The sequence below is a fragment of the Curcuma longa genome, chromosome 17 (assembly GCF_044706935.1).
Source record: "Curcuma longa cultivar G26 ecotype Majalengka, Jawa Barat chromosome 17, ITB_CL_G26_1.1, whole genome shotgun sequence".
Lineage (NCBI taxonomy): Eukaryota > Viridiplantae > Streptophyta > Magnoliopsida > Zingiberales > Zingiberaceae > Curcuma > Curcuma longa.
This window is the reverse complement of record NC_133877.1, coordinates 4854947-4879621: the sequence shown is the minus strand read 5'-3', so window position 1 is coordinate 4879621 and position 24675 is coordinate 4854947. Positions and strand designations below refer to the sequence as shown.

Below are 24675 nucleotides of genomic sequence, written 5' to 3'. Positions count from 1 at the left end.
TAGGACACTTGCTCTTGTAGTGTCATTTTCCCCTACACTCAAAATATATTATATGATCTTTATTTTTTATACTTTAAATTATTATACCTTCTTCAATCATAGGAGTTGCATGTGTTTTATCTTCATCGGCTCCGGATGTTGAGGGTTGATCTTAATTCTGATGTTGTCTCGATTTATAAATTTTTTGGTTCTTGAGCTGATAAGTCTCCCACCTTGGACTTGCCTTTACTTTGTGTTGTGATTGAATCTTCATGAAGCTTTATCACTACAAGAATTCAGGTATTTAGCGACGAAATATTTTCGTCGCTAACCTAATAATTTCGTCGCTAACATATCTTAGCGACGATAATATATCGTCGCTATTTTTGTCGCTATAAGCTTGTCGCAAATTAACATTAGCGACGAAATTTTGACAATTCGTCGTTAACATTAGCGACGAAATAATAATCGTCACTAATCCCCGAAAAATCGTCGCTAACGTTAGCGACGAATTGTAAAATTTCGTCGCTAACGTTAGCGACGAATTGCAAAATTTCGTCGCTAACGTTAGCAACGAATTGTCAAAATTTCGTCGCTAACACCTCGAAATAGGTCACCAAAGAATCTCAAAGGTTAGCGACGAATTTAACCAAATTCGTCGCTAACCAGTTAGCGACGAATGCATATAATCGTCGCTAATCTTGTAGTTAGCGACGAAATATGATAATTTCGTCGCTAACTTACGATCGGTTAGCGACGAATTTCTATGATTTTGTCGCTAACTAATAGATTTTCTGCTCCCATTTCTCTTTTTTTTTCCTTATATCCTGTAATACATGCACATCACAATAAACCCTAATACATACACATCACAAAATAACATTCAATAACATATTCACACACAACAAACACAAAGTTTAACACAAAGTTTATCACATAAATTTATCACATCACAAAGTTTAACACAATGTTTAACACAAAGTTTATCACATCACAACAAATACAAAGTTTAACACAAAGTTTCACAATCCAAACATTATTCCTCGATCTGGTGTCGCAACCGATCAGAATGTGTACCACGTGTCTCCCTACGTGACGGTCGACCTGCATGTGCAAAAGAATTATCAATTAACAAATGAATTACTTAGACAAATAACAAAGTAAATAAACTTTTTGTAATTTAACAACATCAAGTTCCTGAGTGATGCAAGAAAATTAACAATAGTCTTATCCATGAACTTCACCTGCATTTTTTGCATCTCATACTCTTGCGCAACTTAAACAGAAAGGACAATATCTGATATTGGTGAAACTTTTGAGAAAAACAAGAACTAGAAAGTACCTGTTTCATTTTGCGCATCTCATAGTCATGCCTAAATTGGTTTGATTCTTCAGTCTGCTGAAAATACTCAATCTCAAATATTCCATCTGGAACAAATCAAATTCATTTAGTGGAAATCTTGTTATGAAGTCACGACATAAGCAAGATTTAAGGAAAGATATGTACCTAGAGTAGCCATGACAGCAGCAAAGATGATGATTCCAACTGGCTGAACACGCAACTTGCCAATAGGGTACTTATATATGTTAATGTTCTTCATCGACAGATGCGTAAACCAGAGGATCCCACCAGCCATAAGATCTAGTAATGAATCAAGTGTTGGTGCAGCAATAGCTATGGATCCACTTCGAATAGTAGCATAAATCTGCAATCAAATTCCAGTTCATTTCTAACCCACAAATATGAGATTGAGCAATTATACACTGTACTGGTAGTGCTAATCTATAACCCTGATAATACCAAAACCTAACCTCTTTCGAAAAGTTAGACAACAGTAGAGATTCAGAGTACAAGAATCATCACCTTTAGTGCCAAGAGAGCAATGTTTGCATAGTTCGAGATCTTCATGGCAAATTCGCTGTTTGCCTGCTCTTCAAGTTCCTGTTCCTCATCAATGGTATTTGTATGCAAGGAGTCAACTTCCTCAAAGGATCTCAAGGTTGCAAATTGTTTCTCATAGTATTCTCTCTCCCCTAAAATTCAAAACTAGATGATGGTTAGCATTCAACCGCATAACATGCAATAAGCATAAACCAAGCAGTGTCTATAGAGTTGTCAGCTTTCAACACAAAATTTGTAGTACATTAAATCCTTTTTGTGAAAAATAATGGAACTCTCAACAAAACTAAGCAGGGGTTCGGCATCTCTTTGGCACTATAAAAATGAAATTTGGCGTTATTTTAAGCCAATAAGCAACGAAGTCATGTTGAAGGTGTAAGAAATCCTGATTGATAGATGATCTGCATGATAATTACAATTTGATTGATAAAAAACTAGAAGAAAATGTACACTATAACAATAGCACTCAATTAGTGATCATTAGTAAAACAGCCACCTTAGTCTCCAGCAAAACGGGATGATAGATGACAATTATGTAAAAAAGAAACATTAAATAGCAGACTTGCTTCAAAGTAAAGATTTTTTCTCCTTGAAGCTTCAACTATTCTACAAGCAGAAGGGGACCAGAAATATGTTTAGCCTTTTGCCATCGACATCATCTGCGGGCCCGCAGCTGATTTTTTTTGGAATCGGAGCAAAGTCAAAAACTTGACCCAACAAATCATTTTACAGGCGGAGACGAACATCCCAAAGAAAACTGGAACAACAAGTTTTAAGAAACCAAAAACAGTGAGCTTTGAGCAATATGAGAGGGTAGGTGGATGAGCAGATCGATCACCTTCGATGAGATCTTTGGCGCGGGAGACGTCGAGGGTGAAGGGCCTCTCCAAGTCGACGCCGTGCCTCACCTTATTGGGGAGCCTGGCCACGAACTCTCCCCTCTGCAGCTTCGGGACCTCCTCCAACAAACGAGCCTTGGTCCGCCGAATCTTTGCATTCCGAGCCACTACCACTGCCCGATTTTTCTCCCCTTCTACGCTCCGGTTGGGCAACACAGGCAGCGGAGGGGCAGGCGGCGGACAGGGGTCGGAGAAAGGCGGGAGGAGGCGCAGCAAAGGTCACGGAGGAAGAGGTGGGCGCAGGAGAAAGGGGAAGAGACGAAGGGGCGGAAGAGGATGAGGAGAAGCTTTTCGTGGCGATCGGAGGGCGAGATTGACGCTTAGGGTTCCGGCGTGTGGAGGGAAAGAGCGGGGCGGTGGAGGGGAAGAACCAGTCGCGGTTTGACGGTGGAAGGGGCAGCACAGGCGACGGACGTGGGCAGCGCAGGACGAGGAGCAGTGCAAGCGGCGGAGGAGCTGTGGCGAGGTCGGCAGGCGTCGGAGATCGCGGAGGAACAGGCGCGCGAAGGCGAAAGGAACGAAGAGGAGCAGCGAGAAAGTAAAATGGGGGCGGGGTGGATTTTAGCGGATGTTAGCGACGAAAAATAATAATTCATCATAAAACATGTTATTAGCGACGAATTTATTAAGAATCGTCGCTAATGATTAGCAACAAAAGTTAATAATTCGTCGTAAAAAATTATTAGCGACGAATTATTTAGGTTTCGTCGCTAACGGTTAGCAACGAAGTTAATATTTCGTCGCAAAAACTGAAGTTAGCGACGAAATATCAAATTTCGTCGCTAACGGTTAGCGACGAATTTAATATTTCATCGTAAAAATTTAAGTTAGCGACGAAATATCAAATTTCGTCGCTAATACTTATATTAGCAACGAAAATTAAAATCGTCGCTAATAATTCGTCGCTATTTTTATGATTTCTTGTAGTGTGATTGCCTTAGGTCAATCAATTCGCCAATCGATTCCAAAGCATTCTATTCGTTGGTCACCATCTGTCAATCGATTGCTAACCCTAAACTTGAATTCTGGATTTAGGGAATACCAATCAATTGATGAACCTCACTAATTCATTACTAACCTTATTTTAGTTGCCAACCCCCATTTTTGAGATTTAGGGTTTACCAATCAATTGACCTTACTCACCAATCAATTGTTAACTCCATTTTAGCCTTTTAAAGGCTGAATTCTCATCTTACTTGGTATCTGATTGACCTCAACCCACTAAAACTTTCTCAGTCCAACATCTAGTCATTCGTGACCTACTAAGACTTATCGTTACCCAACATCCGATCAACCTCGACTTGTTGGACTTCCTCCGCCCAATATCCAATCATCCATGACTTGTTACTTTCCGTCCATTAAGCACCAAGTGACCGATCAACCATGACTCACTTGGATTTCTCATCATGCTAACTTCCTATTGGACTTTCGATCACTAAATGTTCAGTCAACTGTGACCCACTTGGATTTCTCTTGCCAACTCCTTATTAGACTTCAGATCACTAAGTGTCCAAACAACCATGACTCACTTGAACTTTTCTCTTTATGTCAAATATCTAATCTTGCATAATCCATTTAGACTTTCAGTCTCATGCCAAGTGTCCAGTCCTTTATGATCCACTTAGATTTTCATCTCATGCCAAGTGTCCAATCAAGCTTAACCTACTTGACATCTAACTAATATATTAATCAAACGTCGAAATCCAAACTCGAGTCTGATCAAACTAGTTAACCTTAACCTGAGGTCGAATGTATCAACACTTGATCCTGCAAGTTATATATATAATGATAATGATGAAGTAGTAGTTGAAATTTGCTTTTTGACAATTTTGTTCAATTCGACAACAAAGCGCATAAAACTTGATCGATCGAGACTTTATTAAAGAGAAGTTAAATGGAGGATTTACATCTACTTTTTATGTATAATCATCAGAACAATTAGCTGATACTGTAAGAAAGAAGTTGATTATAAATCTTTTTCTTAGATGAACTTAAAAAATATATATATTTACGCTCCACTTCCTAGCTAAACAAACCTTCTGCATGCCAAACATCTTTAGGCGAGGCCACTGATGAGATACACCCTTTCCAATTTTAGGTTAAAATATTATTAATTAAACTTTAGACTGGAGAAGAGGAGAAGAGAAGGGGAACCATTAACCCACCAACTATCACAGATTAATTAGTGAAGAAACTGATCCTTAAATTTAACTATTAATTATAAGTTTCATGTTGCACATAAAGGAACCAATTAAAAGGAGAATCCTTGCACAATCTGCCCAACTTAGCTTTGCTCACCTCCACCTCCCATTTACTTAGTACATAATATATAATTAGCTAGCTAGCAAGATGGCTTACATGAGAAAAGAACATATTTGTATCTCACAAGGTGAAGTCATTTGGAGCCGTCAAGTGCTGCCAGATGCATTCATGTGGATGCTTGCTGGGAGAAGTGCAGCTTCTCCCGGCCCAGCATAGATAGATAGTTCATGCATTCGACAACTATAACAAAGAGCCGATCGATCGATCGAAGATTCTTTACAAAAAAAAAAGTAAATAGTATTTTAAATAGCAAATGGTGCCCCTTCTTGTAATTTACGCTCTGTTTGGGAGGAGGTGAGGGAAGGGGGAGGGAAAGGTAAGGAAGGGGGAAAAATTTTTTTTCCTGTGTTTGGGATGAGGTGAGATAAGGAAGGGAAGGGGAAAGAAGGGGAAAGCTTCCCCTTCCGTGCTCGATTTTCTTACACCCCAAATCGGGGTGTAAGGAAGGGGAAGCGTGCCTTATTCCAATTTTACCCATCCTCGACGAAGCTGTCTGGCCGCCGCTCCTCGCCATGCTCGCCGCCAACCTCTTCCGCCCACTCCCCGCGCCGGCGCACCCCTGTTTGCCGCCGGACCTGCTCGACGAGGACGGCGACGGCTGCGCGATGGCTCTCGCTCCCGATTGGCCCCACCTCCACGTCGCGTACGACATCCTCTCCGCGGCCGTGGCCGAGGCCGACGAGCGGACGCTCCGCCGCCACATCGACCGCGGGTTCCTCCGCGGCCTCCTCGTGCTGTTCCAGTCGGAGGACCCGCGGGAGCGCGACCGGCTCAAGGTGGTGTCGAAGACGAGAAGGAGGAGGAAGAGGAAGATGGATCGGGGACGAAGCTCGTAGAAACGGGATATTTTTGACATTTTATATCTTTAACTTCCATTTCCTTTCTTTTAAACTTTCCTTTCCTCCCAAACAAGTTACTTTTCTTCTCCTCCCTTCCCTTCCCTTCCCCTCCCTTCCCCTTCCATTAATGAACCCTCCCTCACCCGATCCAAACAGAGCGTTAATATACCATTGACCTGAGGTGGATATATAATGGAGGAGGGAGGATTAAGAGCGAGAATGAGTTAATTAATTAATCAAACAGACGTCATTTTATACTCTTGAATGCCTATAAAATACACCAAGTCTTAGTAATAAACAAACAAGCAAGCTGCGAGCTGTGAACAGGAGGGCAACCAACCTTTTCATCTCCCTCCCTCCCCACTTTTTATCAGTCAGTGATGAAGTCCTTCTGGAACCGATCGATCCATCGACTCACCACGTTCGTAGTTTTTTAATTGCAATGGAACAGTTAAATGCTCGAAGATCTAAATATTTATTTAAATCGATCGGTGTTTAACTGGATTTGCTGATCTGGTCGATAACATGAGGGAGAAGAAGTAGTGGACAGAATTAAGTCCAGGATTAGGCGATGTGGTTGGGGCCGTCCCCTCTGTCCTTTGCTATCGTTCCTCCTCCCCACACCTTCCTGCACTCTACACCTCGATCTCTTGCGTTCGTCGTTACGCTCACCTAATTTTCCTCTATTTTTAGGACCGACTCAAAACTGGTTTGTGTGAGAGATCGAGGCAGGTGATGGTTGAGTGCCTTCTCTTTTATTAGCAACGCTATTTTACTACTCCCTTATAAATACACACATACAGTGGGGTTGCTCTCCGTCCACCACAACCTTTTCTTGAATTCGATCTCTAGCTTAGTGCTGACCACCTTCACTCTTTTGTTCTCCGTCTTTCTCTCGGTTTCTACACCGCCACCGGTGCTTAATTGACATGGAATTAGCGGCAGATGAAGGCAACAGCAGCGCCAGCGGCAGCGTCTCTGACGTTGAGTTCTTCCACACCACCGTCATCAATAAGCGCAAGCGAACCAAGCGCCACCGCACGCATCACCCGCCGCCGCCGCTGCCGCTGGTGGCTGATTCCTCGTCTGCCTCCTCGGCCGAGACCATATCCGGAACGATTACGGAGGAAGAGGAGGATATGGCCAATTGCCTCATCCTGCTCGCGCAAGGCCGCGCCTTTTCGGAGCCGGAGAAGCGGAGGGATGAGAAGTTTGCCAGACGGAGGCTCGCGGGCGCCGGGAAGGTCGCCGGTGAATTTTTGTACGAGTGCAAGACCTGCAACAAGTGTTTTCCCTCCTTCCAGGCTCTCGGCGGACACCGCACCAGCCACAAGAAGCCTAAATTGGAAGCAGTCCTGGCGCTGGAGCCGAGGTCGGCCGAGGAGAATAAGAGAAAGTTACCGATCGTCTCCGGGGACGACAATTTGCTACAAATTAGCCTGAATTCTTCCTTCTCCGCAAAGCCTAAGTTGCACGAGTGCGCGATATGCGGGTCGGAGTTTAGCTCCGGGCAGGCGCTCGGGGGCCACATGCGGCGTCACCGGCCGCTGGCTGTCGCAGATGCGCACGCCCACGCCTCCGCCAAGAAGGAGAAGAGCAGCTTCCTCTCTTTCGACCTCAATCTCCCCGCTGCGGCCGACGTCGGCGAGGCTCAGAGTCCTCCTTCGCCGTCTACGTTCTCATCGGCCGGCAACCGGTCGCTCTCTTCTCCGGATCTGCCTCAGCTCTGGTGGCGAACTGCCATTACTAAGAAGAAGGAAGACGCGCTCCATTAACGGATAACGGAAGCTACCACATTGATTCTTTTTTCATTTACTTCGATTTGGGCATACAAATTCGTTGCTTAATTAAGTTTTGTGAATAACACATTCTTCTCTTCCTGTCATCGCCGATTGATTAATCGATCAATACATCATGTTTTTCCGATATCTGTTGAGTCATGAGGGAGGTGAGCATTGCGTTCGCGTAAAGCGAGAGATCGTCTAGCTCGTGAAGTGGAAGAGTAGGAGATGTGTTTGGTTTAGCCTCCACCAGCAGCCAAAGGCCAAGGATTAGGTTCATCCTCCTCCTCCTCCTCTACATGAGTTGGTTTAGCTCGCAAGACAACTAACTGACAGCAAACCATTACCAATCAGATTTCCAAAAGAAGAAGTTACACGCCAGTGATCATTGAGCGATGAGCTAATACTACTTGAAATGGCAATTCTAGGTCTGCATATCTTATGACACAGTTAACAACTTCGGTTGAACAACTCATTCAGGAACACATTAACAACCAACGATTACCATGTGATTATTCAGCTCACCGAACACAGCGATGAGGTAGCTCTTGAGAAAACAGTACTGGTAGGTGGGGCTGTAGCCTCAACTTAGATTCTTAATCAGCTCACATGGAGTTCATGCAGAGCCACTTAATCTATCGCTGCTTCTTCGGCACTTAATGCTTCTGGCCACTGTAACGCAATTGGTGTGGCTTCACAGCTGTTCTATATAATTACTACCAGTTGCAGTTGCTTAATTGTATAAAATCCCACGGGCTCAGGCCATTACAACTCATCTTTGGTATAATAAAGCAAGGACAGGGAAGCCATGACTCCATCCGTGCCTGGTGCCCAGCTAATAATTTACCATTAGAGCCTAGAGTTAAGGCATGTTTGTAAAGTGATCTAGCTAGGAGATAGTAATGCATTGACAAGTTGGAAACAACGGCCTGATCTCTCCGTTTAAATTCCTTTTTTATTTATCAGGTCTCCCGCTTCCATCTATTAATCCTTTGGTGGATGGCCTCATATTCCATCCATCAAGTAAATTCAAGAAATGAGATGCCTTCTAACGTGATACTCTAATGTCATTAGTTATTTATGTTATATTTGAGAGGTGTTCCAAAACAATCGTCTTACGATTGTACTATTTATTAAATAAATAAAAATTTAGTACTATTTAAGTGTATATTTTTTATGTGTTTGATTGGATCTTAAATTTATTTATTGAATATCCACAATACGATTCATAGCATGAGAGAATTTGTAATTGGATCACAACTTGTAAGCATCTCTACATGTGTAATTATGAATATATTAAAATTATCCATAGTCGATAAATTGATGAACACGAACGTCATCGATTTTGTTGAGACTAGCACGTTTTGAATTCCTTGGTTTACCAAGCAACTGTTCTTACTGACTAAAAACATTGAATGTTGAGAGTTAAACGTGGATGTTGGTTAAATGTAACTAGTTCATTGGAGTGACCTGTCATAAGACTTCGTATGACTCTATGCATATGTCAATAAAGATCTCAGTGCAGCTTAAGTGCAAGTTTCCTTTGACTTGCGGTATTCAAGTCATCTTGGTCATGAAGGCTTATACTTTGACATTTTAAGCAAACATCTCTAAGGAGATGTGGACTCGGAATGATTGAGTATAAGTCAAAGTGTCCAAAGGTATTTGAATAGCTCACAGAGGATTCACCGCTATAAAAGAGACATATATCCTATGGCCGCTTATTAGGATTGTTATTGAAAGTCTTTGGCCAAAGCATTACATGTCAAGAGTATGACACTCTTAGACACATGTACTAGTAACTTAAATCCACAAAATAAGAAAACAAGTTTGAGCTAGGTGTGACATAATCAGCCTAGTGGAGACTAACATATACTGACCATGTTCTAAACCAAGCGGGTATAAGACGGTGAAAAGAATGAGGCACATTTCATTATAGTTGCTGAAGGGTTTAGAAATTATTTTGGAATCAGTTGTTAATTTTTCGATCAATTGGGGATCATGATGTACTACTAAGTGTCACTCATGATCGATCTGTAATTAAGGGTTAATTACAAATGACCAATATAATCGGAAACCTATTGGGTCACACACACTATAAGTTTCTCAGAATGACTTAAGATGAGTTTGACAATTGGATTCTCAGAACAAAAGAAATAAGTCTGGTTGGATCGGACACAAGGCAAAGATAATGGGATTTCATCTTATGAAGGCGAAATAAACTAAATTATTTTGATTCCTGATGGAAGAGATTTTGACAGATCGGAAGCAATGATGGGCTTCATTTTATGAAGATAAAATAAATAAAATTAATTTGGTTCGAATCGGAGGTGTTTTAGTCACCAAACCGAACGTTTTGGTTAAAAACTAAGTTGGACCAAGAATGCTACAATAACCAATCTAAACCCAAACCCAAATCCAATTTAGGGAAAACCCTAAACTCAGTTCGCGCTTCCCAAAGGGGAAATAAATCCCCGATCGTTGGCCCTCGTGCAAAAGGGGAAAGGAATCCCCGATTGCCAGCCGTGCGCAAAGAAGGAAGGAGATCATGTCGTATCTCCTCTGATCGGTCAGCTCTCATGCAAAGAAGGAGATCTGATCTCCTCCTCCGATCAGCCACCGTGGGAAGATGGAAAGGGATCCGGCATGATTCGTCTTCTTCCTCCTAAAAGGAGGTCGTCGGCTGCTGATGAACGTAGATCATATAGTATTTCTAGCCTTGTTTTAACGCTCATCTACTTGTGATTCATTGCATATGCTACACTTTGTCACACCTTATTCTTTATAATTGCATATTTCTACTCTTTTGTTCGGAGATCTATTTTTTGTATATTTTGCTTAACAGGATATGATTTAGAGTCAAAATGATACATTATGATGGTAGAGCAAATAGTAGAGAAAAGAGGCTCACACTGGTCGTGCTCGCTGTCACGGGTGAGTCTCTTATGTAGTAAACATGAAGAAATAGAGGAGAAGAAGAAACAAAGCAGAACACGGTCGTGCCTACCAAGCACGACCGTGCCTCACATACCCACGGCCTTGACACGACCGTGTCCCTCCAACAGAGCGACGACAGCAGGGGCCGTGCCTATCAGGCACGGCCGTGCCCACTTCTTCAGCCTGATCTAGCAGCAGCCAGGACATGGTCGTGCCTCATAGGCACGGGCGTGCCTCCCAACAGAGTCGCGACCTTGTGAGGCCGTGCCTCATAGGCACGGGCGTGCCTGGCAACAGAAGCGCGCCCACACCAGGTCGTGCCTCTTAGGCACGGCCGTGCCTACCAAACAAAGAAGCGGTTGCACATGGCCGTGCCTCCTAGGCACGGCCGTGTGACGGGGGCATGTTGGGGCGTGTCTACCTAACATTCTGGACAGTTTGCAGACTTAAAGTAAAATGGGCATAACTTTCAGATCCGATTGAACCACGGGCCGTGCCACCCCTCAAAATGGAGCTAACTTCAAGATCTACAACTTTTCTTCAGAGTGAACAGAACGATGACTGCTCTAGGCCGTGCTAAATGGCACGGCCGTGCCTCCTGATCGCGGCCACGCTGGGTGCTCTGCCCAAACTGCAGACCAAACTTCGAACCAACATAACTTTCGGCTCAGATAGAGTTATGGGTCGGTCCACCACCCAAATTGAAGATAATTCAATGCTCTACAACTTTGATTCAGGGTCCAATTGAAGAAAATCGGGTTTACTAGGTGAAAAACCCATTGAGGCAGAGCCTTATAAACTAGGGACAATCTGGGCAGTTTTGGGTGAGTATAAAAGGTGGAAACAAACCCAATCTTGGATTATCTTGGGTCATTCTCCAAAACCCTTGGTCTTGGCTTGGCGGAGGAGCCTCCCCCTCTCTAGGGGAGGCCCTAAACGCTCCATCCTTCGCCGGTCCACCTCGCCATTCATCTCCACCGATCCATCCTACACCGGAGCAAGAAGATCTTCAAGAGGATGCTCACGCTTCAAAGATAAGTCTTCCCCTCTCTAGTGGATGATGTTTATTATGCATACTTGTTGTAATCTTCTTGTAATGGAGTAGATCCTTGAGTTTAGGATGTAGGATGAACATCTATGTAATGATGGTGATGTATGAACTAGTTTATGTCATTTTTCCTATTCAATGAAATGTTTACATTTATTTCATGTATCTTGTGCCTTGAATGTGTTTGATGAAATATTTGTGTGAGCACATATGCATGATTATGAGGGGTAGATTACTTTGTAGGGAGATCCTAGGATCGTATACCCGGGACGCCTCGTGACAGGAGGAGAGTCTTAACCGGACCTTCCGAGGTGATTCCTACATAGTGGTAAACCCCCATAAGGGATATCTAATGGTTGATGGCCACTGGGACAAGGTCCTTAACAGGGTACTCTGTGACAGAGGGTAGGCGTTAGATTGTACACCGGGGCGCCTTGTGACAGGAGGAAAGCCTTCAAACCGGACTTTCTAGCGCACCTTTACTAGAGGGTCACAACATAGGACTTCAAGGTCAATTGCCAACAAAGTCTGACGAGGTCGAGTTGGTATTTTGGTTAGAATCCCTACAAGGTGATGAACATTGAGAGTAAGGGAACAAACAGGAATTAGGGATATCGCCTAGCATTGATGTGAAACCAAAGTCCTAAACTTATCCATCTCACCCATAAACCCCAAGCCAATCTCTCTTTCTCTCACACACACAACCAAATCCTCAACCAATCCGTTTCCCTCTGAGTCTAGATAACTATCTTAGTGACATCACTATAGCTAATACACAGTCCCTGTGGTTCGATATCTTTTTATTACTTGACGACAACCGTATACTTGCGGGAGCCTATCAGCTGCCTGGAGATTAACGGCCTAAAGCCTTGGCTTCCTCCACGCGCCCCTGTTCCAGTCGATCGAGAAGAAAAGACCAGCCGCCGTTGTTCCTCCCTCTTTTCCGATCGTCGGCCACCACTGTGCTGCCATAGCCTTCCTTCACTACCTCCCCATTGGCTGTCGGAGCCCTTGTGAAGGGTTGCCGTCGGTCATCAAGAACAAAGGTTCACCGGAGCTACTGCTGGTTCATCTGAGCTGTTGCCGGGATGCAGAGTTGCTGCCGGGACCCGCTGTCAAAATGTCGAGTTGTTGTCGAGATACGTTGCTGGAAGCTTAAGCATTTTCGAAGACTTCCATCTTCGCCGGAAAGATTCTGGTCTAGTGCCTTACTTCGTAACTTCACTAAAAATTGGATTACCGATGATAGTTAGAAAACCCTGAAAATGAACGCAACATATCTGATATTAAGATTTTCTCTCGTATCAACAGTTGCTATTTGACGGCTAGTACCGCAAACAACAACACAACTTGTGACTTGAGAAGTCATCTAGACGAGAACTTGGCGTGGATCACTGATAGAGACGGATTTCGACAATGTCACTTGATTCATGTCATTTCCATTGAGCGTCATACATCAAGTATACGTAGAATAAATTATTATTCTAAAATTTTAATTTCTCAGCTATACCATGTACGTGTTGTATCTTGCATGTGTATGTTGCGGGTGTTGTAATAATTTAGATTTTATTATTATCTTTTCTTTCGCTGTGCACAATTTTAAAACATATAAACAGGCGCAACGCATTGGACCGATCCCAACAGTGGTATCAAAGCCAGGTTGTACAAGGCATACGCGTAAAATTATTTTACGTGCTATAGTTAGTCATAAATTTAATTAAGAAAATTTTATGATTTAATTAAAAAAATTTAATTATAGAAATTTCATATTTGTTAAGAAAATTTTATATTAAAAAATTTATTTTTTAAATAATTAGATTTTCTTAATTAAGAATTTTATTTCTTAAAATAAAATATGTGATTGGATTTAAAATTTATTTTCTAATTTAATTAAAGGATCGCGATTTGTGAAATCAGATTCTTAATCATATTTTAAAATTTACGACAACTATAATTGGAAATAGTCATGATTAATTGCATTAATTATGTCATGTCATTTGTTATGATTAGTTGTATTAATTATGTCATATCATATATTATCATATCATCTAGATAGTCTGGTTATTTGCATGAAAAAGAGGATGAGATCTGAAAATCCCTTATTAAAATTATTAAAGCTAACATTTTCCATTAATATGGTTAGAACCAGAGTTTGATTTCTTTCTTGGGTTGTTGGACTCTCTCCAAGTCCAACTTGAAATTAAATATATTCGAATCATTGAGATACAATCTCACAATTAGTAGGTTGGCTTTAACTTGAAGTATTAATTTATTGGACTCTCTCTAAGGTCAATGTGGATAGAGGTGAAATTGAGTGTTATACACTTGATGTATATGTGTTAATGTGATCAACCTCTGATCAAGGTTGACCAAGATTGGGTTAGCTCAAGTTGAGTTTCTATATTTGATCAATATATTTATTAATGAAAGTAAGATATTCAAGTGAAAGGAGAAATTGTTGGAAAGAGAGATTGTCGGTGTAATCGACTTCAGGTCAGATTGACCAAGGTGGATGGTTGAGCTACAAGTCAAGTAAGTCAAGGTTGATCAGATATTTAATAGTGGAGAAGTCCAAGTGAATCATGATTGAATAGATACTTGATAATCAGAAGTCCAACAGGGAGTTGGTAAGAGAAAATTCCAAGTGAATCATAATTGATTGGACACTTAGCAATTGAAAGACCAATAGAGAGTTGACATGAAAAGTGAAGTTCAAGTGGATTATGGAGGATCAGACACTTGGCATGAAATATGATGTCCAAGTAAATCTTGGAAGATCGTACACTTGGCATAAGAGAAGTCCAAACAGGTCAAGAAGGACTGAATGTTTGGCCATGGTGAAATCCTAGTAAGTCAAGGTTGATCGGATGCTAGACAACGATAAAAACTTGGTAGGTCAAGGTTGATCAGATATCAGACAAAGATGAAGTTAATTGTGATAGGTTAAGATTGATTATATACTAGGCAAATGAGAAGTTCTGATAAAACAAAGTTGATCTGATGTTAGAAAAAATAAGTCCTGGTAAGTTAAGGTCATAGGCAATATAAGAAATCAACCTTAATTTCTTAATATGGTTGAAACAGAGGTATCAATTGACTGCTAGGGTGTAGCACTCAACTGATAAACCCCTAAACCTTGAATTTAAAGTTTGAAAGGGTTTAAGAGAATTTACTACACAATTAGTCAATTGATGGATTTGAACAATCGACTGATGACACTGTAGTAGCAAATAGAATGTCTGAAAGTTAGTTGGTCAACTCAACTAATCAACATCAATCGAGTTGAGAAGTTGACTATTATATCAGTCGAGTGAGAGACTTGACTAATGGCACTATTATAATGAACAAAAATTTATTGGGTTGAGTTAGGAACTCAACTAATGCAGTAATAGTCGATTAACAAACAATAATAGTCAATTGCTAGTAGTCAAATATGAGGTGGAAGAGCAATTTTGTAGGTGAAATGGTCGAATTTAGGCAAACAATCGACTAATGGTTACAAGCAGTCGGCTGTTAGGAGAAAATATCTTGAACTAAAGGCTATAAAAGAAGGGTTCCGAGGAGGATTTCACCATCGATTCTTGAGGGTTTTAGAGAAGAGTGTCGCTACATTTTTAGATCTTAGAAGGTAATCCAAAGCAACCAAAAATGATCAAAAGCAAATTTTAGTTTATAAATTGTTTCATTTCATTTGATCATATTTGTATTCATATCTTTATTTTATTTTGTATTGATTTGTATAACAATGGGTGTTATAAGAGGTTTCTCCACTTCCGAAAGGTCTTTGGTAAGGAGAAAGCTAGTGGATTATCGCTAGGACGGTGGACCATGGAATAGGAATCAGGGGTTCCGAAGCACATTAAATTAGTTTGTCTCTTATGTTTGTTTTGTTTTGTGTCTATTTATATTTCTGTTGCATTAACTTCTTGTAGACAAGCACACACGAACGATAACAAGATTGAAATTGAAATCGAAATCACTATTCGCCCCCTCTAGCGACGTCAACGGTCCTAACACTCACCTCCTTTTTTCCTTTGACCTCCAAAATTGGAGACTTTAGACGATCTTTGACATTGGACAATATTACAAGATGGTCTTGCTCAAAGATGCTCAGTGATAGTGTTGGATGCAATTTCTATCCAAGTCCATTCAATTTATGTTCTTCTATGTTTATTGTAGAGATTATTATTCATATGTATTTTGATATTTTAGTATTTTAGGGCATTTATTTTATTTCTCAACATGAGTCTAACTTTATCAGTCGTCATGACTCTAGCAAAGTCAATATTTTGAGTCAAATATTGTGTTAATATTTTTCTATATTATTTAATAAATTATTAAGTATTCATGGTTGTATAATTTGATGTACCCATAGGATTATTACTTATAGGATTATTACTTATAGTTTTGAAGTTGTGATGGATATTATCTGAGCAGACTGATTATCCCTTATATAGGGATAAAATCCTTCAGGTTGTAACATTTAGTGCTTCAAAGTTTCAAGAATTGGAGGAGAACCATTTTCACTTTTCCATTTTTTGTATGAATTTTGGAGAATATTCCAAGTTTATTATTTGGAGTTGGTTGGGCTAACAATAATCTTCTTAAATATGGCTTCATCTAGACCTTGATAGATAAGAAAAATGCTGACGCCGAGTGAGATTATGATTATCCTACTAGCAATATTGATTCCTTTAGTTCGACTGCGAACGTCGAAAATAATCTTCTAAAATATATTAATTCAAAAGAATATGAGGAGGTAGGAAAATAAACAGTATTGTTGAAAAATAGTATTAAATCAAAAATTTCTTCCTGACTTTAACTAGACAATGGTTTATATAAACCCAAAACTCTAACTTGTAAAAGAAAGAAAAATTTCTAATAGAAAGGAAAATTTCTTAACGGACTCGAAATCCTAAACCCACTTAAAATCCTCAAATATAAAATAAAAATAAAAAATTTTAAAACAACTCTAAATATCAAAAATCCTAAAAATTATTTAAAAAATAAAAATTATCAAAATAATAAATAAATCTTCGAATCCTTCTGCATCAATCACCCCAAGTTGAAAAAATTCATCCTCGAGTTTAAAGTGGTGTCAAGTGGTAGCCCAGGAGGAAGATCATCTGAAATTAACTCGGCAAAATCTAATAATAGTTGCTGGACTTTGGGAATCCTCGTTGATCCATCGACAATATGATATCGTGGGCGTTGCTCTTGTCCATCTTCGCGTCTCTCAAATATTTCTCCACCGACGCCATACACTTCTTGAATAAGTCTATATTAAGTTCCTCAAACTTGGCTATTATAATGGTGGAGTAGAAATGGATGCCCGTGTTCATCAATTTCAATAGTAGTCTGTGGAGTGGAGCCTTCTCACATGATATCCTCAACCTACTAAGAGTCCTAGGGTTACCACTGATATCCTTCTTGTTTTTCCTCTTGAACTCCAGGACAAAATAGTTGACCATGTGGTTATCAAAATCCTCACCACCAAGATAAGCATCACCAACAGTAACCTTGACCTCAAAGATACCCTCCTCGATGGCAAGAAGAGAGGCATCAAAAGTATCATCACCAAGATAAAAAATGAGAATATTCTTCTCACCAACATTGCTTGCCTTTTTGTCAAGTCCATGGGCAATAATACCAGTGGGCTCATTGATGATCCTCATCACATTCAAACCAGAAATGACAACAGCATCCTTTGTGGCTTGGTGTTGGGAGTCACTAAAGTAAGCAGGGATGGTAACAACAGTATTCTTCACAACATATCCAAGGTAGGCTTTAGTAATTTCTTTCATCTTGATTAACACCATAGAAGAGATTTCTTCGACTACAAACTGCTTCTCATCAGCTCTTACAATTGTCTCATCTTCCTTTTCATGTGGATATTGTTAAGTTCTTCTTTGCTTTCTTTATTATTAGCTTCTACGGCAGATGTTTTGGATTTCTCTTGTGTCTCAATAACTATGCTCTCACATTGTTGATTTTGATCACCATAAATAGATAATTCTAAATTATCTTGTTCATCAGTTTCTATAACTAAAACACTGTTAATATTTAATTCCTCTTTTTCAAAGTCCATATCTTTGTCAACTTCATCATTGTTATATATCGGTTCATTAATTACCTTGATCTTGTATGCATGCTGAATAAATTGGGATGTCGATCAATGCAAGGCAAGAAAATGGAGATTGGGAGTTCATCATAGATGAACTAGGTTATTGATTATCCTTGGACAAAGTGAGCTTTTGGTCTTCGATCAACGCTTCGTCTAGGTTTATCTCCTCTTCATCGGCATCATCATAAATTAGATCACCGACTATTCTGATTTTATCATCATATATCAGCTCATTAATCACCTTAGTCTCATCTTCCTCAATTAACTAATAAAACTCCTTCGTATAATCATTAATTGATCTTGCATCCTACCTCAACGTCTAACATCGTTGAAACATAGTCTGAGTATAGATGAAAGGAAGAAAGTAACTCTTCATCTTCTTCTTCATCTTCTCCCAATCAGTGATCTTGACTTTGCCCTGTCTATCTCATGAGCATTGCAACTGCTCCCACCATGTTGATGCTCGACTGGTGAGTTTGATGACGATCAGTTTGACTTTTACACAATATGACACTTTTTTATAATAAAAAATTCTATCCACTTCATTAAGTCAATCAACAAATTCCTCAATCCAAGAAATTTTGGAAAGATCAAATGGAAATCCAATATCTTCGTACCGCTTCTTTCAACATTAGCTTTCGTGATTATGATAGGAATTTTTAAAAGTGAAAGAATTATGATAAGAAAACTTATGATCTTTTAGATCTTGCATCATTAGACGCTGGAATAACTTTATAATTTTTCTCTGTAGATCATGAATCTCGTCTTGGGTGTTACGATCATGATGTGAGACTTCCTTTGTCAGAACTTGCTTGTCATGACCACGATAACGATCATGACGACGATCCATTAGATCTAAGAGCTCTAATACCAACTGATGTTGAGCAGGATAGCGATTATCCTGCAGGCAATATTGATTATGTTAGTTCGACTGCGAACGTCGAAAATAGTCTTCTAAAATCTATTGATTCAGAAGAATACAAGGAGATAAAAAAATAAATGGCATGACCAAAAAATATTATTAAATCAAAAATTTCTCCCTAACATTAACTAGACAATGATTTATATAGACCCAAAACCCTAACTTGTAAAAGAAAAAAAAATCCTAATAGAAAGAAAAATTTCTTAACGGACTCGAAATTCTAAAAATCCTAAACGGACTTAAAATCCTCAAATATTAAAAAATAAAAAAATATCAAAACTACTCTAAATAATAAAAATTTTAAAAATTATTTAAAAATAAAAATTATCAAAAATAGTAATAAAATTTTCGAATCCTCCTACATCAAATGCCCTTCTTGGCCTTCTTTCTATTTGCTATGAGATTTTGTTCATCTTGAGGCCCCTCATAAAAAATATGCCAATAACTATCATTCAAACTCTGGTAACACTTTATTGAAAATAATATGCAATAAAAATGTAATAGACACCGAATTAGGTTAAAGAAGGATACGATTTTTCAAATATCTCTGACCATACTCTAGTACTCTCTACTTTACTACATCAGATTTGCACCCAACAATTTTATAAAGTTACATCTTTATTTTCCTAAAAAGTTTCACTCATCTCCTTAGGATTAACCATCCTTGTTAATTTCCCTAATTTGACTCTTTGATACTACATTTGCTAGAAAGCTTTAAATAATATGATTCCTTAAAATATGAACCTCAGAGATGAATTGTTTGGCAGCTGGAAGCCTGAAAATCTGTTGTTTCAGTAGATAGATCAATTATTCTGTACCAACTAGCAATCGACCTCTCCTTGCTTGGCATCTATCTATTTCTTACCAGCTAGATGGTCCACAAGTAAACAATCCATTTCTTTGCTGCAGGGCCAGCTAACGATTTGGCTTCAAAGATGGTGTGGCTTGATCAGTGAGTTACCTGATAATGTCCCATCTTTGCCTACCAAAAGGGCCAAGATTAGAATATATGATGCTTAGTTTCACCAGCAAGCTTGCGCAGTAAATAGAAACTGTTATCTAAAGCCAAACCTCTCCTTTTAAGTTGCTCCTTCATATTTGTTCTTACATTTAATGATATTGTCTGGCTGTTATATCCTGCCAAATAGTCGTTCATTTGAACTTCTAAATATTGTTACAGAAAAGATAAAACTGTTTTTAAAAAAATTATATTTATCACCCTGATTGTGCTTAATAGAGCTTCGACTCTACTTCCGAGTCATCTTGCAATTCGGTCTCCCGACTACCTCAACTCAGCATCTTGAGGCATTCAGCAACTCGGCCTTCCGAAATGTTGAGTAGCTTGGCCTCTTGAGTCACACTTCAGCTCGGTAGTCGAGCTCCCTAACTCATCTATCTCCAAAGCTCCTAGACTCGGTAGCTTTCTGAGCTGTATGACCATTTCTACCACCAGCCTTCTTGGACTACAAATTAATAGGCGTTCACAGCTCATGACTCACCCTCCACTCTTGCAAGTTTCTGTCTTCTTCCTCTTCTGCTATAAAGTCTCCCTTTCCAATGGAGTCAGTGTTTTCCATAATCTACGTTACAATGGAATCGGCTGTTGGGCGCTAATTCTGAGGAGGAAGATGTTAGCATATTCTAACATTTCATTTAATTTAATTCAATTCTCTCTCTTTCCATAAAATAATAATATTACTTTTAGTTAGGCCCTAACTGTTCGACAACAATAAGAGAATCGAGACATAGTTGAGTTAGGATGCTGCAGACTTACAGGAGGGCGGGTTCGAATCCTGACGAAGTCAGGCAATATCCTCCTATCAATTGTAGTTTTTCGATTTACCTCATCAGTGGAGCTGATAGAACCGTTTAATTTCATATTACAAAACCGTTAAGATGACGAATTTTTTTTCAAAAAAAGAACGTACTATTTATAGTTGGGAGGGGACAGAGATTAATTTCGTATATGATTTTTTTAAAAAGAGAGAGAGAGAGAGAGAGCGAGAGAGAGAGGTGGATGATGTATGAATCTTGTGAATCTAGCTAGCATTAGAAGCGACAGTGGCAGCTAAGCATCTAACAATCTGAGGCGATGACCTCGTGCCCACTGCTACCTCTCACCACTTCACGCGAATTAAGCATCTGTTGCAATCATAATTTGCTCACATGTTTCTCTCCAATCTTTGTCTCTTGATTGATTGATTGATTGATTGGCTTCTTAAAATAAATGTTAGAGCAAATCTTTCAAAAGGAAAAAAAAACTATTTATGATGAGGATTCGTTACTAAGTCGCCTTAGTCAATTAGCAATAACGCCTACTCGATTAGAGAGAGAGAGAGGAAAAAAAACCTTCGCCAGTGGCTACTTGTTATTGGGCCTAAACAATTGGTAAAGCTATTGGGCCTCGGCCCATAAATCGGCAGTGGTCGTGTGAATAAGAGCTACTTGGTTGTAATTTGTGGGTAAAGAAATTTTGATTTATCTATTAAGGAAGTTGATCGATGGGTACTTCAATAAAGGATAAAGCAAAGGATTAAGTTGATCTAGTTAAAAAAAAAAAGTTTAGTTTTTATTCTTTATTTTTTTGGCAATTGATAGGGGAATGTGTTTGGTAGATAATAGTGGGTTTGCTCGATAAAGGCCTCTTATGAATTTTTTTCATAATAGTGAGGTTGTGTCTACGTGGCTTCTTCATGCTGGCACCCATATGATCCAAGATCCAACCTAAGGGGTAAAACTCCTAAGTTGGGTCGTGCATCAACATACACTGACCTCTACAGCTGAGTCTTTTCAAGCTCTCGAGTTCTCAAAGTGTCTAGTCAAAGCTCTCCAATCAACTTCACAGTTCGCAAGCTCTCTGGTCTAAGTTCTCTAGTCCAAGCTCTCCAGTGTAAACTCTCTCGTCCAAACTCCGGAGCTTTTTAGCTCAAGCTCTTAAACTTTCTATCTTAGGACCGGTATGAGTTATACGAGGGTAAATAATGTCGATTGCTTTGTCTCGATTTTGTTCTGTAATCCAAGCTCTCCAATGTAAACTCTCTAGTCCAAACTCTAAGGCTTTTGAGCTAAAGCTCCCAAGCCTGAGCACTTAAGTTCCTGAGCTCTCTAGTTTAAGCTCTTAAGCTTTCTATCTTAGGACCAATATGAGTTATATGAGGGTGAATAATTTCGATCGCTTCGTCTCAATTTCGTTCTCTAGTCCAAGCTCTCCAATGTAAACTCTCTAGTCCTTTTTGAGCTCAAGTCTTGAGCTCCCCTGCTTGAGCTCTTCAGTTCATGAGCTCTCTAGTTCAAGCTCTTAAGCTTTCTATGTTAGAACCAGTGCGAGTTACATGAGAGTGAATAATTTTGATCAGTTCATTTCGATTTCGTACTCCTTTATAAAAGGTTAACACATGATGGAAATAAAATACATAATAAAAGAAAATACAAGTACAAAATAAACCAAAGCCACATGCACAATATTAAAATTTTACTAGGTTTGTCACCTCCCAAGACGACTACTCTAAGATCTAGTCCTAGAATCTACCACCACTATCTTTCTTCTTTTTGGATACCTTTTGAATGCAGAGAAACTTCTTACAATTTGTTTCTTACAAAATAATATAAAAACAAATGAAAGTAACAATTTTACACAAATCTTTCTTTTGAATGCTTTTTTGTCGCTTTGAATTGTTTCTTAATGATAGGAAATGTAATAGCACTTCATCACAAGACCCTCAAAAACTAACCCTAAGAATCCTCCTTGAAATCCTTTTTATAAGATTGATGTTCGGGCTGCCACCTAGCAATCGATTACTAGACTTCACTAATCGATTGTTGTCGAATCCGACTATTTAAATCTACAAAACGGTTCTTTTTATCAAAGTAATCGATTGCTCAACATCACCAATCGATTGACAACCAGCATTCAAATTGGGCAATCAATGCAAGAAGCTTTTGTTTGCTGCTACAGTGTCATCAATCGATTGCTACCATAGAAAAGTATTGAAGTAGAAAATTCTAAATTCAAGTACTGTAGCAAACCCCGAAGTTGTTGGGATTACAATCAAAGTCCTACATTGAAAATACATGGAGAAGATCATGGATTTATAAGATGGAAATATATCTCTATTGATATGAGGTCTTTTGGATTGAGTTCAAACATAAAACCATGAGGGTTTAGGTCCAAAATGGACAATATTATATCATTGTGGAGATATGCGACTTCCATCGCACTAACAATTGGTATCAAAGTCATGGTCTATGTGGAGCCATGTTGAGATTCTCAGAAAAAATGAAAAAGGTAGGAGAGGCCCGGACCATGGGGATAATGGTAGGGATCAAGAGGATCAGACATCGAGGCAAGGAGGCCTGGTGGGTCAAGAGATTGGACGTCAAGCTAGCCTCGATTGGTGTATGGTGGTCCTTCGTTTGAGGGAGGATTGTTGAGATTATAATCAAAGTCCCACATTGAAAATACATCGAGAAGATCATAAGTTTATAAAATGGAAGATATCTCTATTGGTACGAGACATTTTGGGTAAAACTCAAAAACAAAATCATAAGGGTTTAGGCCCAAAGTGGACAATATCATACCATTGTATAGATATGTTGATTCCATCGATTCTAACAGAAGTTACTATAGTAAATCCTAATTTTTGGAGTTTAGGGTTTGTTGCGAACCCAGCTACTATCGCAAACCTAATTACCGTACCAAAACCCTTAATTTGTAGCAAACACCGCAAACCCCTAATTTCAAGGTTTAGAGCCCATCGATTAATCAAATTACCTAATCAATCGACTAATACTCATGTTTTAACTTTACTAATGTTGAATTCTCATCTTATCTAATATATGATTAACCTCAACCTACCAATACTTCTTTTGCTCAGTATCTAGTCATCTTGATCTGTCAAGACTTCCTATTACCTAGTATTCAATAAACCTTGACCTGTCGAGTTTCATCATTATCTGGCATCTGATCAACCTTGACCTATCGAAATTTTCTTTTTATCTACCATCCGATCAACCTTAACATGTCAGGACCTCCATAACTTACTTGGACTTCCCTTTTCATGCCAACTCCTTGTTGGATTTTCGACCTCTAAGTGTCTGATCACCCATGACATACTTGGAACTTTCATCTTGTGTCAATTCCATGTTGGACTTCCGACAGCCAAGCATCTGGTCACTCATGACCCATTTGGACTTTTCGTATCTTGTAAAGTATCTGGTCAACTTTGATCTACTTGACTGGCCAACTTAACATATTAATCAAACATCGAAATCCCAACTCGAGTCAAATCGAGCTTGATCAACCTTAATTAGAGATCGATTGCACTAACAATCTCTTCCTTTTTGATATTTGACAATATGTTTAAGTTTGGACTAACTCATTAGCCCAACTTTCTACTTCATCCTTTTTCTCATTCCAAAGCATAAATGAGGGTTTCCTAACTTAAACCTTTTATTCTCCCCTTTTGGCATACATCAAAAAAATCTCATATCAAACTCATTCCAAACTTCCAACATCCCAATGGAGGTTTCCTACCTTCCATTTTATCCAATACTTAACCTTAAGCACATAATCCTTTAATCATCTCCTCAATGCTTCATATTTCTCCCTTTCATATCCAATTCATGCACTTAAGGTGAACCTCCCCTTCTAAGGATGCTTCAACTTCAGTCATTGCACCACCAATTAATTGAAGTTCCTAAACCTTTAGAAAGTTCCAAAATCTAAGTCATGAGATTAAAGATTCAATCTTAAAATAGAACCTCCCCTCGAATCCCTATTATTCTTTTTTTAATATCTCTTTCTTATTTTCACTAAGAAAATCATTTTTGAATATTTATCTAAATATATCATATGGTTAGGGATAGTTAAAATGCTTAATAGTGAGTTTAACAAACTAAAATAAATCCATTTCAGTCAAAAAATA

At 39.2% G+C, this 24675-nt stretch overlaps 3 protein-coding genes across 3 annotated transcripts; 1 reads left to right on the top strand and 2 right to left on the bottom strand.

Moving 5' to 3' along the window:
* Nucleotides 1-895: 895 nt before the first annotated feature.
* Nucleotides 896-5614, bottom strand: LOC141811571 (metal tolerance protein 4-like). The gene is made up of 6 exons (XM_074699591.1): nt 5575-5614; nt 2718-2891; nt 1844-2013; nt 1487-1685; nt 1322-1407; nt 896-1083 (listed from the first exon to the last, which is right to left on the bottom strand). The coding sequence occupies exons 1-6, from the start codon at nt 5612-5614 to the stop codon at nt 925-927; spliced, it is 828 nt and encodes a 275-aa protein (XP_074555692.1). The 3' UTR covers nt 896-924.
* Nucleotides 5615-6628: 1014 nt separating this feature from the next.
* LOC141811908 (zinc finger protein ZAT5-like) lies at nt 6629-7760 on the top strand. The gene has a single exon (XM_074699987.1). The coding sequence runs from the start codon at nt 6869-6871 to the stop codon at nt 7712-7714; it is 846 nt and encodes a 281-aa protein (XP_074556088.1). The 5' UTR covers nt 6629-6868; the 3' UTR covers nt 7715-7760.
* A 9092-nt stretch (nt 7761-16852) lies between these two features.
* On the bottom strand, nt 16853-17509 carry LOC141811570 (heat shock cognate 70 kDa protein-like). The gene has a single exon (XM_074699590.1). The coding sequence runs from the start codon at nt 17507-17509 to the stop codon at nt 16853-16855; it is 657 nt and encodes a 218-aa protein (XP_074555691.1).
* Nucleotides 17510-24675: the final 7166 nt, after the last annotated feature.

Coding starts and splice junctions, on each gene's coding strand:
- LOC141811571 (XM_074699591.1), bottom strand. CDS start 5,614: ATGGCGAGGAGCGGCGGCCAGACAGCTTCGTCGAGGATGG. Junction 2,892..5,574: donor GACAGCTTCGTCGAGGATGG/GTAAAATTGGAA, acceptor AAAATCGGGCAG/TGGTAGTGGCTCGGAATGCA. Junction 1,686..1,843: donor TTGCTCTCTTGGCACTAAAG/GTGATGATTCTT, acceptor ATTTGATTGCAG/ATTTATGCTACTATTCGAAG.
- LOC141811908 (XM_074699987.1), top strand. CDS start 6,869: ATGGAATTAGCGGCAGATGAAGGCAACAGCAGCGCCAGCGGCAGCGTC.
- LOC141811570 (XM_074699590.1), bottom strand. CDS start 17,509: ATGAAAGAAATTACTAAAGCCTACCTTGGATATGTTGTGAAGAATACT.